At 35.5% G+C, this 14135-nt stretch overlaps 1 protein-coding gene across 2 annotated transcripts; it reads right to left on the bottom strand.

Moving 5' to 3' along the window:
- Window positions 1–288: 288 nt before the first annotated feature.
- Window positions 289–12237, bottom strand: LOC126379897 (uncharacterized). 2 transcript variants are annotated; one of them, XM_050028883.1, is made up of 4 exons: window positions 12161–12237; window positions 10185–11445; window positions 7308–9189; window positions 289–3194 (listed from the first exon to the last, which is right to left on the bottom strand). In XM_050028883.1, exons 1-4 carry the CDS (start codon window positions 12210–12212, stop codon window positions 1005–1007), a joined length of 5385 nt encoding a protein of 1794 aa, XP_049884840.1. In that variant the 5' UTR covers window positions 12213–12237; the 3' UTR covers window positions 289–1004. The 2 variants fall into 2 exon arrangements, with proteins under 2 accessions (XP_049884840.1, XP_049884841.1); XM_050028884.1 differs by lacking the exon at window positions 12161–12237 and adding an exon at window positions 11762–11945.
- Between the last annotated feature and the right edge of the window lie 1898 nt (window positions 12238–14135).

Raw genomic sequence — 14135 nt, 5'->3', positions numbered from 1 at the left:
TAGTTTCTGTTGTGTGTATAGATATGTCTAAATGTCTTAAGTTTAAATAAAAGTGGCATTTAGTTAGAGTGCGTTTTACCACGATCCCGCCTGATCTTAAGCAGCGATGTGGTCTCACGTGTAGCACCCAGTGCCTATTTAATCTTGCCTTGTAAATCCGCAAATCCATACCCAGAAGCTGAAGGTACCGTGTCATTGGTACAGGCATATTCCGGAAAGCAGGAGACAAATTGAATAGGCTCTTTTTAGGCTATTCTTTATTATTTTGGGAATTTATTAAAAAAAATATTGTATTTTAGTCCAACTTTATTTTATTACAATTACACAACAAAAGAAATTTACAAAATGCATAACACCACCCACACTATAAGTACATTGTTATTAATCAGTGCGGATCAAATACTTTAATAATTATACAATACAACTAAATAACATAGTGTAGTTTGTTAATATTTTATAATTATTTGAAGGCTAGGGGAACCTGATAGATATATTCTTCTGACACATAACTAAGTATTCCACTTACTAAAGTGAAGATAATTATCAAAATAATTTTCTGTAATGAACCCAGATAGATTTTGACCATCACTTGTGGAGCAACGCATTATCGTTCTAACAACCATTTTAAAACACATTCTTTCACGCACGTGTTTCAATGATGTTTGAATCATCTAGGACAAACCTTAGTATTCCCTTCTTCCCGGAAGCGGACCCAAAGTATTAATATTCTGTAAGTAGACATCATGAAGGTAGGGAATAAGTACTTACGTATTTAATAAATTAATTATGAATATGTCTATAAATCTACGTACCTATTGCTTGTTTTAAATATTAATCTGTATTGGAAAGTCTGGATTACACGAAATGCTAGAATATTTGTTTTCAATTCTACGACACTTTCGTTATTGTTTCGTGACTTTTGGCTATAATGATTAATAGATGTTAATACAAGTAATCTACCTACTTATATGTTTTTAAATAATCTTGTAAGTAGTTTATATTTGTCACTGTTTGCTATCTGGAGGATTGAAAAATTCCCAATGATGATGATGAACTGTTCGACTGTCGCTAAGTCCAAACATTATTAGCCCCGCAATCAGCACTAAAAATATTACCAATGCCATTTGAACGTCCTTCTTGTCTTCATTTCCACTAATGTAGGACATGAAAGAATTGAAAATGTGTCGCAATGTTCTACTAATAGAGTTATGACAAACGCGTATGAATTGAGCACCAGCCTCAGTGATGGTAGGTTCGTGACCTCTTACTGGAGGAGGCATACGTCGCGGCGATGGACGAACTCTGCCTTCATCTGAACTTGATTCACTGTGAGGAGCTGCAGGCTTCCTCTTAGCTCTTCGCGTTGTTGTTGGTGGAGACTGGTGTTGTGATTCATGGAATTCAGTAAAAGGACGTTCTCGTAACGACCTAGCTCCGTACAATGGAGCGGGTGGCATAGATAAATCTTGCAGATATGAGTATAAAAGCGGCGTTAAATCTGGAGGTGGGGGCCTTTGAGGTGGAAGCGAATCATCAGATCCCGCAGGCCTTGGTGGTGGGGAAAGAGATTGCTCGTCTGATCTCGGTGGAGGAGGCGGTGGAGATTGCTCTCCTGACCTAGGTGGTGCTTGGGCTTGGCTATCCTCTAAGGATGATTTACTCACCATTTTGCTTTCTTGTGCTTCTTCTGTTTGGGTTTGTCCTTCTCTGCTTATGGGTCTTTGCTGTTCACTTACGTCATGAATTTGCGACGCAGACGTTTGTGTCGTTGTTATTTCTGCAAACTTTTTAACGATTTCGTCTATAACGGATTGAGAAAATTCAATACCACTGACAGAAATGTGCCCTGATTTGGAATCTAGTTCTGTTACTTGTAAAGTCATACCTTCTATATCTGATACCAGTATTTTACTAGCTTGCAGTTCAGAAACGTTTAAACGCCCCACGTCTAAGTCTCTTACTTGAAGACGTTGCGTTACTAAATTATCTATCTGAACGTCCCTACTACTAGTGTCAGTTACTCTTTCAAGGGCTCTATCCTCATTCGGCAATGGCATATTTTTAGAACTCTTAGCTTTACCTGACGTGCCTCTAGACCTTGGAAGTGGGGGTACGTCTGGAATTTGAGATTCATCGATATCTATATGTTGAACAGTAAGAGACGCCTCTGTTAACATCTCCTCTCGTTCATTTATTCTCGTGGGACTTGAAACTCGTCTCTCTACCAATATAACTGTTGGTGATGTACGACCTAAACTTGATTTTGATAATTCAGATATTTTAGGATCTGAAAGTTTTAATGATTTATCTGATCTTGAAGTAGGGCGTGAGAAACGTGGGCTCTCCACAGCTTTACTTCGACTTTTACAAGCCATGGAATCCTCGTCAACGATGTCTCGTAGTGAACTTGATATTGATATGTCCAGATTTTCTTCCATACCTAATTCAAAATCCATGTCATCAGGAAGAGGATCCGTTTGTGTAGAAACTTCAATTTCTTCAATTTTCGATGGTTCTTTAGAAAAATCAATAGGTAGAGACGTTACTGCAGACCCGATTTTATGTTCTGGCTCAGAATCACAGACTTCAGTTTTTTTAGTTTTGTCTTTTTTGGATAATCTTGGAGGCCTTGGCGGCGGTGGTAAAGGTCTGTCTTTCATTTTATTTAAAATTTCACCAGATTTCAAATCTTTGTGTACATCTTCGATGGGAGGTTCATCAATTTCTACATATTGAGTTAGGTCAGCACTCACAGATCTTTTTGAGAAACTATCTAAAGTAACGAGACTAGTTGAAGACTTTTTCCTTGGCGGGCGATCAGGAATCATAGGTTTTGACGGACCTACAGTGTAATATTTACGCTCGGAGCTGTTACTTTTGCGGCGCCTTACAGGCGGCGTTTTGCTCTTTGAGCGTCTGATAGCCTTACTTGGCGCGTAGGGACCTTTATCTACCGTTGCATATCCTGGACTCTCGTGACGAATCTCTCTGTCACCTGGCGTATCATCTGTTTGAGGTAGATGCGTATCAAGAGTTAAGGATTCAGCACCGTGTGAAGTTCGGTCATCGTCACAAAGCGAAGTCCCTCGCGAGCTTCTAGAGCGATTACGACGTGGTGGTACTGGGCTATGTTCAGTAACAGTAGTTTCGGTCCGAGGCACAATGTATTCATGCTCAGTTCGATATACTATTATCTGAAATGATAAACGTTTAATCACATTACTAGTAGGCTCTTAAACAGCAAAAATGAGTAATGTTGCAGGATATGAAATAATTAGGCAGCGTTGTTGTGGCTAGAATTGAGAAAAAATTTCTTCTATGTTAGTAAGAATTAATAAAAGACAACCTACTTACTACAAGATTTAATTTTATGAGACGAATGACAGTCGGAAGAGACAATCTTAGCCAAACATACCTTACTAATTTATAAGGTGATGTGTTTCAGTCAGCTAGGTAACGCTGCGTCAGTAGATGGCGTTACTTCTGCAGTTTTCGTATTTTTTTCCATTTATTCGTTTAGTGTTGAGTTCTGACCCAGTGAAATGTTAAGTGGCGAAATCTTACATACATTATCTTTAAGTAAAGCTACAATTTTGAAGTATTTACTGAAGATATCATATTGAAACATTGCATCAAAAGTTGGTGTCATTTCAATTTGTGTACAAACACGAAGCTGTCACACACACATGCGAACTAGGTTAGCTATTAAAAGAGATGCATAATTTGAAGTCTACTTCTAACTTCTAAATGGCGCATTTGGTAAAGCAGTAGCCGCCATTCTTAAGGTTCACGGTTCAAACCCAACTGCATGTTTTAATTGTTTTTACTTTTTGTATTTTTTTTTTACAATTGAATTTGGCGAACCCGTCTATTTGTTACGGAATTTTCAAAAAGTATCACTTTTACCAATAATAGTATAATTAAGTATACAATAATTTACTTTGCACTAAAGTACCTTCCGTAATTTCCGTATTTTTTATTTTGTAAAATTCTAACAGGCATTAATCGCATCAGTGAACATGCGGCTAACTAAAAAACTACTGAACGGATTTTCATACGGTTTTCACCAATGAGTAGAGTGATTCATGGGCGTGCTTTAGGGTTTATAATTTATACAAGTATTTTTTTGTATAAAATGGTTCAAAAATGATGATGAATGTCAAACATAATTATCGTTACAAATATAGCCGACTTGGAGCTTTCGGCGAAAACGCTGCCTGAGCCCATTGAGATATAACAAAACAACGTATGGTTGAATTGTTCCTCTTTTGTAGGTATACCGAAAAGTCCACAATATGTCATAATAATTATATTGTGTATAAAGAATTGTGTATATGTATTGTATGATTTTACAAATAACGATCACAGTACAGTAATAATAAGGTAGATTTTTCCTAAATTGCGTAGGTTCAAACTTTGTCGCATCGCGTTTGAAAGATGTAATAGCGCTTCAGGACGTCCCGCAAGCACGGCGCTGATGTCGCAGTATCCGCATATAATTATTATGACTTGTCATTTAGTTCCAATAAAATCCGCGGGACTTCATACGTATGTCAGTGACAGCTGGTGATAGCATGCGGGACACTTAGCACCTAATCGAATTCTATGTTGTTTTCGCGCCCAGTCCAGACGACTCACAGCGCATTTCTGGACATATATTTACGCGTGGTGTTTATTGTTAGGTTAGTTAGTTCAGGTTAGGACGTCTTTTTATAACGAGGACGTTAAAAAAAGACGAGGCTGGGACGTATTGAAGTAGTATTTCCATATATACGCGGCCTGAAATGGGCTGTTTCGGGGACCTGAACTGGTTGCTGTCGAACTTATTATCACGTTTTCTTGATTAAAATTCATAAATAAGTAAAATAGAAAAAAGATTTTCGTTAGTTTTAGATCTGTCATGATGTCTGTGATGTTTGTTTATTATACATAAGAATTTCAAAATTTATCTTATTTTTTTTCCCAAAGGGCAAGGCAAAGGGAACTATGAACATACAGCCATGTCTTGTGTTTTTTTTTCTTGATGATGATTAATGAAATGATGAAACCTAAGCCCCCACCCTCGGAGCAGACTCCTACTCCGAACCCCAAACGAAGTAAGCGGCTTGTTGGCGCATAGCGAAAATAGATAGGTGTACACTTTGTTTATTGAATATTCCGATTTAATAATACTATCGGGAATGTTTTCCGACTAATGTGATCATTAACCACAAAACACCACTTCGTATTGATTATTTAGATTATTCAATGAAGAAAGCAACCTTCCCGTTCCCGGTCCCACCAAAAAGTCCGCGGCAAAGAGAATATAAATAAATCTTTATGTTGGATGGAAAAACAATTAATTATAAATGACTACTATTTAGGCCGGCAAATGCAACAACTTCTTTTTTGATTTGGTTTTCCCCGAAGGGTAAGGCAAAAGGAACTATGCCCATACAGCCATTTCATTTTATGTATTGATTTTTTATTATAATATATGTCCTCTTTTAAAACACGGTATTTACCCATTATTTAAAAATGTTTAAATAAGATACGTTATTACAAAAATATTTTTCCAATATTCCTTTTCTCAGATTGTAGTATTTTTAGTTTTTTATTTATATTTATTCTCTTCATACAAAATCTCTTTATAAATTGTCACTGACATTCTATTACACTTGTCAAGTAGTCAAAGCCTTTAGAAAAAAAAACTATCACGCACACAAACTAACATTGACACCTCTACACGCTCAGCAAATACACTGTAATCTGCACCACTACAAATGTAGAATTGATCAAAATTGAGGGGTCTGAAATATGGTACTTCTCGTATTCGGACCCTAAATTTTTGTTAGTTTGCGAAAATAATACACCAAAATATTACTATTTATCGGTTTTATAACAATATTCCTCTATCCGTTTTCCTGTAGCACTGCATCAACTTTTGTATGGAAAACGAATCACCGCGGTCTATTTCATAAAACAAAATTCTAAATTACTTACAACGACAATTCTGTGTGCTTACATTGCAGAATGTGTGATTATAGATATCTTGCAGCGTTACGTAACGAATTGTCGTTGTAATTAAATTTACAATTGTAGGTTTAATGAAATAGGACCCAGGTTAAAATTAGACACTAAATATTTTTACGGTACTAGATGAAGCAGTAATAGTGGTATATCTCGGTGCTCCGGCTTACTACTACAAGAAATAGAGTGATCTTGTATAAGTTATAAACATACGTAATATATAGTGCCATAACATCTATTAATGTAGCAATTCAGTCGTAATTTACATTTGATTTTTATTGCTATTCTAAAATTAAGTTGGTTAATTTGTTCATTTCAAAGGCGGCAGATCCATAAGCACAATGTATTAGGTTTTGCTTTTTGGAAGTATGCCAAACGTGTTACTGGTGAACGCATTTAACTGTAATATAGTTTTTGTTTATATAATTGAAAAAATAAAAAATGTTATCTATGACCATTCTTAAGTATTACAACAACATAATTATTATTTCTTATGGCTTTTTTACTTAAAATTTAGAAATGTGTTGTTTTTCTCACCAAACTACTTTTATCTAATGGGTAAAATGTTTATCTATCTTTTCCCTCATTCAGCGCTTATCGCTATCGGTCTGCGAGAGCTCTCAGAAGACGTCCTGAGCTGAGTTTCGCGCCCAACTGGGCTTCTTCAGGCCTGTTGTCTTAAGTGAGACGCCTCAGCGCTCCCCATTCTTCCGACAAGATAGTTAGTGATATTTGCGGCACACCTACAATTAGTCACGTCAAAAAAAATGTATTTACAAGTATTCTATAACACATTCATGTAGTAAGTAGCTATAATGTGTTATTAATACGATAAGTCTCTTTGTAAAAACATTTCTTGTTAAAAATGAAGAAACAATGTTAAGATAGGTACGTTAGCAAGTTTTTAGATACTAAATCATACTACAACTACATTATTACTGTTATTATACTGTAATTTCTAGGTTAATTGATAATCCAGAAATGACTTCCATCAGTTAATACTTTGACGAGTAGCAAATAATCGTAATCAATTAATGAACATAAATTAAAAACTTGACATTGATTCCGGGTGATTAAAATTAGCTTTTGTTAGTACTTTGAAAATAATTCAACTAAAAATATCCAAGCAGTGAATGCTGCCCAAGGTAAAAAATATTTCTAAATTATAATATGTATGTTTCTTCCATAAATAAAATTGTTAAAGGGTAAAGGCGATAAGTAGTATAGAATTATTAGAATTTCGCGAAAGGAATTAAAAAATAATGTTAATAAGGGTATTTTTTCAGAAAGGTACTCACATCTTCTACGGGCTCATGAGACTCTTCCCAAATTGCACTGGAATCTACTACGTCTTTCACGTCTATTAAAGATGAATGTTTAAAGTCCTTGCTCATTTTCTTCTTTCTTTTTGGAGGCATTGGTAGAGTTTGTGACTGTATCGGAACGTTCTCAGGATATTCTAAAACTTCATCATTAGCATATTCATGAATAGAACGTAAATCATTAGTTGGAGAAAAATCTAATTGATCGCATTCGTTCGTTTCTAAATGTTCATCGGGGAGTGCGTGATTCATTTCTTGATCTTCGGGAAGCCCTAAGTCTACTTCACTAAATTGCATACTAGCATGTACACTGTCGTCAATGTACTGAATAGGTTCTGATGGTTCTTTTTCCTTTTTCTTGCGTTTTGCTCGTGACGGACGCACCGGCGGGAATGTATAGTAGCCATCATCTTTATCATTCAAATCTTCGCTTGAATACCGCATCGGCTCATTATCATCAATCATTAGCTCTGGATCCGCATCTGGTTCATTGGCATACATATTTTCGTTGCTAATCCCGGAAGTGCTCCCCATTAATGCGAGGACATTCTTTGGGATTTTAAATGCTTGTCGTATTTCGTCGCTTAAATATTCTCTAACTTGAATATTTTCGCGAGAAATTCCTCTCGGTCGTACAAAAAATTCGTCATTATTTATTTCGTTTATAACATGTGTATATTCTTGGTTTGACGGTGAAATATCAGGTATAGACGCTGCATTACGACTGTCATTGAATTTCTGTGTTTCAGGGTCACTTATGTATTCGGCGTCCAAGTTATCAAAATCGTATGTAGTGTCGTATGGTTTTCTTTCTTCCGATTCATTGTCCACATTTCCATACTCCCTAGGCTGTTGTGGGCTATCTGGGATATACGGTGCGTTTTCAGGTTGACTTTTCTTCACTCGTGTAAATGTAAATATAGGAGGTGGAGTATCTTCCCTGTTTAAAGTAGGTGAAGATGACGTTTTTGGGAGCTCAGACTTCTTTTTCCGGCCAAATAATCTAGGATAAGTTTTAGCTTCGAATTCTACAGTAGCAATATTTCTTAAATCGGAACTCGATCCCGTAGTTTCCACTTTGTATTCCTTCTTTTTTCCCAAAGAAGGGAAATTCATTTTTGGCCTATCTGGCATTTTAAATTTAGGAAGATCTGGAACATTAAACTTCGGCCTTTCTGGAAGTGTAAACTTTTTACGATCTCCAAAACTCAATTTTTCAGATATATTAATTTTTTTGAATTTTGGACGATCAGGTAAACTAAATTTTCGTTTATCTGGCAAAGTGAACTTAGGTCTGTCAGGCATAGAAATTTTTGGACGCTCAGGCATTTTAAATTTTGGTCGGCTAGGTAAATTAATTTTTGGTCGTTCTGGCATTGTAAATTGTGTATTTTTCATATTTTGTATTTTAGTTTTCAGTTTTCCAGCCTGGGTCTTTAGTTTACCAGTTCCTTCTTTAATTCGCTGTTGAATTCTGCTATCCAGACTTTCTACATTTTTAGTTCGATTTTCCCGCTTTAATGGGAGATTTTCTAATGCCGATGAATCGACCTGACTCGTACTAACTTCACATTCTGTTCTTGATACAGTTGACGGCGTGTTTACAAAGAAGCGATCTTCTATGTCTTTTTGCAAAGCTTCGGCGTGTTCTATTTCTTCATTTTTATAATCGCCTATGTTTTCTTTTTCCTCCGTTTGTTCATCTTCGTCTGATGCCGGTTGCAAGTATTTACGTTCTAGTGAGGTCGTACTAGATAACTCGTCATCCGTTTTTACCATCGTAGTTCTTTCATCTACACTTGGGGCATTGTAAATAACATTTGGCGGCGGTTTCTCGATAATTTCATATTCGTGATCACTGAAAAAAATAATAAAATACTATTGAACTAAAAACTAAAATAACATTAGTTAAGACAAAACTAAATAGAACTATATTCGCATTTTATAGTATTAATAAAATACTTTAATCGCTGCATAACATAAATACAAAATTCGCGAGGCAAAGTGAGATATTTATTTACTATGAAGGTAATATGGAATAAATCGCAAAAATTGAGTTCGGTCGCACAAGATTTGAGTTATATTTATACTGCACACGCATGTTATTTGAGTCACAATTAGGCCAACCGTCGGTGCTCGTTTTAGCCGCAGCAGTCACCGGGCAAAATATTTTCAAGTGGTTTTAAATTTATTTCTCAGCTCGTAATTTCAGCTATAAAATTGTCATCAAAGTGTCAAAAAAGTACGCGACCGACTTACCTCTCATACGATATAAAATTGCTAGTCCGCGAAGTTGGTCTAGTGCCTACTGGATTGACTCTTTCCGGTAGTAATGAATCACATTGAAAAAATTGACAAGCACATCGAACATCTGGCGTGTATACCTGGACACTGCCTTCCCTTGTAGGCCTTATAGGCTTCTCTATCGGAGTTCCACCTTCTGATGTCCATCGCCGAAGTGTACTCATAACTATTAACTACCGAAAAGAAATCAGAATCCAGGGCATATTAATTTACACCTCCCGAGTGAACTACATTAGTCGAACGGACATTTTTTTCCCGGACAATGAGTCATAAATGTGCTTGTGAAAGCCGAACAGTAAAGAAACTAATCGCTGGCGTGAAAGCAACCGCGAGCACTGATCACTGATGACAATTTTAAAAGCTTGCCCAATGTGCAGGAAGACGACGCGACGGCTGGGCTATATTTATCAGACAGTCAGAAGCTAGCGCGATAGCTTTACATGTATTGTAACACATCTGTTATGTCACAGTTACGTATTACAGACACTTAGCATAATAATAAAAATATACAATAAAATTCAGGGATCGATAAAATATTAATTTACTTGCCTGCTGGGTTTAGACCATTCACTGCTGACGAGTTCAGCTTCATTCCTTTTTCTTAAAGTTTCTCTTGGGCTAGGACTGGGCGAAGTTTCAATTGGTACTGTTGTCTGTTCCTCAGTTACCTCTACGATTTCTTCGTCTATAATTTCTGTAATGGTGATATTGGGTGAATCTGTTTTTGGTCTGGGTTCGTCGAATTGGTTTTGGAATATTTCATCTACATTAGGTTCATCAGGATCCATTTCGTCATCTAATAGCAATGCTTCTTTGTTAATGTCGTCTTTTTTATGTAGATGTTCCATTATATGTTCTTCGGGTTTGAGAGAAGTATTATCTTCTACCACTAAGCTTGGGTCTTGAGACGCATTTGATTTCTTTTCAGTTAAACTTTCGTTTTCTTTGTTGCTGTTAGATTTTCTCTCATCTTCGACATTGTCAGTGTCAAGTTTTTCTATATCTGGAGAAAAATGTAGGGATTTATCTGTTTCCCTGCTTTTTTCTTCGATGTCTTCGTAAATATGTTCTTTCTTTTTCCTTGGAGGTGGTGTTTCCATGCTCATTGTTTTACTCATTTCATCTGAATCTCCCAACTTAATGGCACTGAACTTTTGTCGGCGAACTGCTCCAGGTGATGATTTTAATTGTCTTATTTCCTGAAGATTTTCATTTTTCTTACGCTTAGCTGACGGAGATTTTTCATTTTCAGTCCGCTCTAGTTTATGTAGTGTCTTATCAGCTAAATGTTTAATTTTGTTTACTAGAGGATGACAACATTTCGTTTTTTCGCGGGTTTTTGTTACAATGTAATGCTGCTCAGGTGCACGACGTTTCAATATACTTTTTGGTGAAACATTTTTAGGCACTTCCACAGGTGTCGCTAAATGGCTACTTGTTTGGTTTTCTGGTTCCTTTGCAATAGCTTCATTTTCAGAATCAATTGACACTTCTTTGGAGAAATTGGGTATATGCACTCCTTCATCTTCACCTTCTTCTCCATGTTTACGACTACTGCCTGGTGAAGAGTCGAGATTCAATATTTTTTGCACATCCCTGTCCACTGGAGAACGTGTCCGAGATCTTGACACTTCTCGAGACATACTTCTTCTTGGAGTGGACTCTCGGATAATATCCTCGGCTGTTATTTCACCTTCCAGTGGTACTTTTAGCAGATGTGTCCAGGGGTAGCCTCCTGCCTCACGAGCTCTCCTTACGTCTTCCCATTGATATGTTTTGATTGGCACCGGCGGGGATATTTTTTCTTGATCTGGTGACAATTCAGATTCCATATGTTTGAATAATTATTAGAACTGTACTGATTAGTGTAAAAGAAAAACTTTGCCGGATATCGTCCATGGAGTTTACTTTCTTGACTGATTATTTAACATCTTTATCACGTGAATCCAGCAAAGATTTCACTTTTTTCACCGCTAAACTAAGAACACAACATTTCGTTTCAGTGTAAGCATCTGCAACTGAAAACACGTTGTGTTTGCGTGGGCTTGTGTGGAAATAGGTGTGAACAAGTTGTGTACTATGGAAACTGTTGAACGGATAATTTTGGACTAGTACTGCGGCTTTACCTTGAAGCGTACGGAACACTCTCACTGGATTCACATCACCACCCTTTGTATTCTATCTTTATTTCTGCAGGATTCACTTGTCGTTTTATTTTTTTTGGTTTCTATAATAAGATGATCTGTGATCGTTTTTGATTATAAGATGATCGGTACAGAAGCTCCGGTCAACTGGCCGACACGTCTCGATCCGAGCAAGCGCGCTAAATATAAGATTGAGCTTGAATGTATTTTTGGTTAGTATTTCGCGTCATCAGTAATGCAGGACGGTCTTAGTTATATTCAAAGAAAACTGAATACTCTCTGTATCTGTACAAAAGTTAGTAACCCATTAGTTCATAATGCAATTGCTTTAGAAACTGTATATCGTATAACGAATAAATGCGTTTTTAAACATCTAAGTACCTTTCCTTGAACAAAGTCCAAATCGTCTGGCAGATTTGTGGTGGTGCGTCATCGTATGGTGCGGACACACTGCTGAACGTGATTATTTCATTTACAAATGGAGGTTATGTAATGATTAAGGTTTACTTACGATTTTCTATTAGCAGAAGCGTCTTTATGACACAAAATGTTTTGAAAATCGTGCCGCACGTTATCATATTCTAAATACCTAGTACTTAAATAAAACCATAATAATGGAATCAATATTCATTTAATGATGTTACATCAATATTTAAAACCAAAATTGGAACATATAATTTTTAATACAGATTGAAACATTGTATATATTTCTGAGCCGTAAATACTTACATATTAAACTTTAATTTGCGATATTTTTATTAACACTGAAGTGACTTATATCGTAATTTTAACCCTGATCAAATTTTGGTAACAAATGAGTGGAAGGGTCTTAGACTTCAATAATAATGTATAAAGTACAGTAAAACATAGACGAAGGAGCTTTTTTGACAACAAGTAGGTAAAGATCAGGCTGCTAGGCCTAATTAAATTATCTGTGTATAAACGAGCAAAGGATAACCCAATGACAGATTTTAATGAAATTAAATAATAGTATAGAACAAAATAATTTCAATCAACATAATATACAAAGGAATTACTAATTTAAATATCTTATATTTAGGTACGCGAGTTTAAAAATACCTATTTAAAAAAAAATATCATTTCAGCTTTTACCGTATTAAATATTAGTATTCATCATATCGTAGTATTCATGTTCTGTGTAACAATTATACGAAATAAAAATTATGTACAAATATCTGTGAGTATATACCATACATAAATATATAAACTTTATTAGATATTATTTATATTACTTGTGTGCACAGATACAGGGTTGTCTGGGAAAATTGAGTAGCTAACAGAGAATGGATGTACCTACAGACCAACAATCGAATTATATAGGCCATTTCCTTTATTTGAAATGGAAAATATATTAACATAGAAGACGGCCATTATTCTAATGATTGTACCTAGGACAATCATGTGAATATTAGGTATGTAATGTTAAGTATAGCTGACAAACATAGTATCATTATCTTTAACAGCTATAAAATGGTATATCATGTTAATAATGGTTAACTTTTAGTATATCAATAACGACTAGTTTTTCCAATACCTATCTGTGCATCAAGCCTTAATTGAACCATTGCTTAGAAATCATGACAGCTTTCCTTTATTTACCTATTATATAATTCTACTGTCTTATAATATGTGTAAACAATAATATAAAGGTTTTCGTATCCAGGGTGTCTGCAGATCAGTGACCAATACTTTACATCCGAGAACGAGTCTTAGCAACGATACAATGATGCGCTAGATGCAAGTTGCAACATATTCAGGATATATTGGGAAGAGAAGGATTTTGCATTATATCTTACAGTTACATAACTACATGCTCCATAATTACAAGTGCATTGTATACTTTATTTTAAGGAAACTTAAATGAACAATAACATTTGTAAAATTCTATTAGAGCATACTTACAAAACAAAAGTTATGTAGGTAAATATGACAATAGAAAAAAGATCATTTTATTCATTATTAATTCAAATGTAAACTTCGATAAATTTCTAATAATACATTTAAGATTCATTTGATAATCTAAATTTATAAATAACACCTTAATATTATTTAAATAGATGAAATTCACGTTTTGCACAGTTATTTACGAATAAAGAAACTGTTATTTAAATATTGATAGTGCAGCCGATTCCAACAAACCAAAGTAGCTAATCTGATGAAAGAGAATGAATTGAAAATGAGTAGGTGGGTTTTTCATTCGGTTTTCGCTGTTCATTTGGAAGGTTAATTTCAGTACCAATACGCGTTTGTTTGTTTAAAACTTCAAATAAGTAAATGTATGGTAAGTTCCAACAGTCTGTCGAGGTTTCGCCCTTCGCCTAATTGACGTTAGCGC

Source organism: Pectinophora gossypiella, chromosome Z (assembly GCF_024362695.1).
Source record: "Pectinophora gossypiella chromosome Z, ilPecGoss1.1, whole genome shotgun sequence".
NCBI lineage: Eukaryota > Metazoa > Arthropoda > Insecta > Lepidoptera > Gelechiidae > Pectinophora > Pectinophora gossypiella.
This window is presented reverse-complemented; position numbering and strand designations above follow the sequence as displayed.

What these genes read in the sequence shown, in the direction of transcription:
- LOC126379897 (XM_050028883.1), bottom strand. Translation starts at nt 12,212, where the DNA reads ATGACGCACCACCACAAATCTGCCAGACGATTTGGACTTTGTTCAAGG. An exon ending in TGGACTTTGTTCAAGGAAAG is followed by an intron (nt 11,446 to 12,160) that starts GTACTTAGATGT and finishes AATTGTCACCAG; the next exon opens with ATCAAGAAAAAATATCCCCG. An exon ending in GAATGGTCTAAACCCAGCAG is followed by an intron (nt 9,190 to 10,184) that starts GCAAGTAAATTA and finishes TATTTTTTTCAG; the next exon opens with TGATCACGAATATGAAATTA.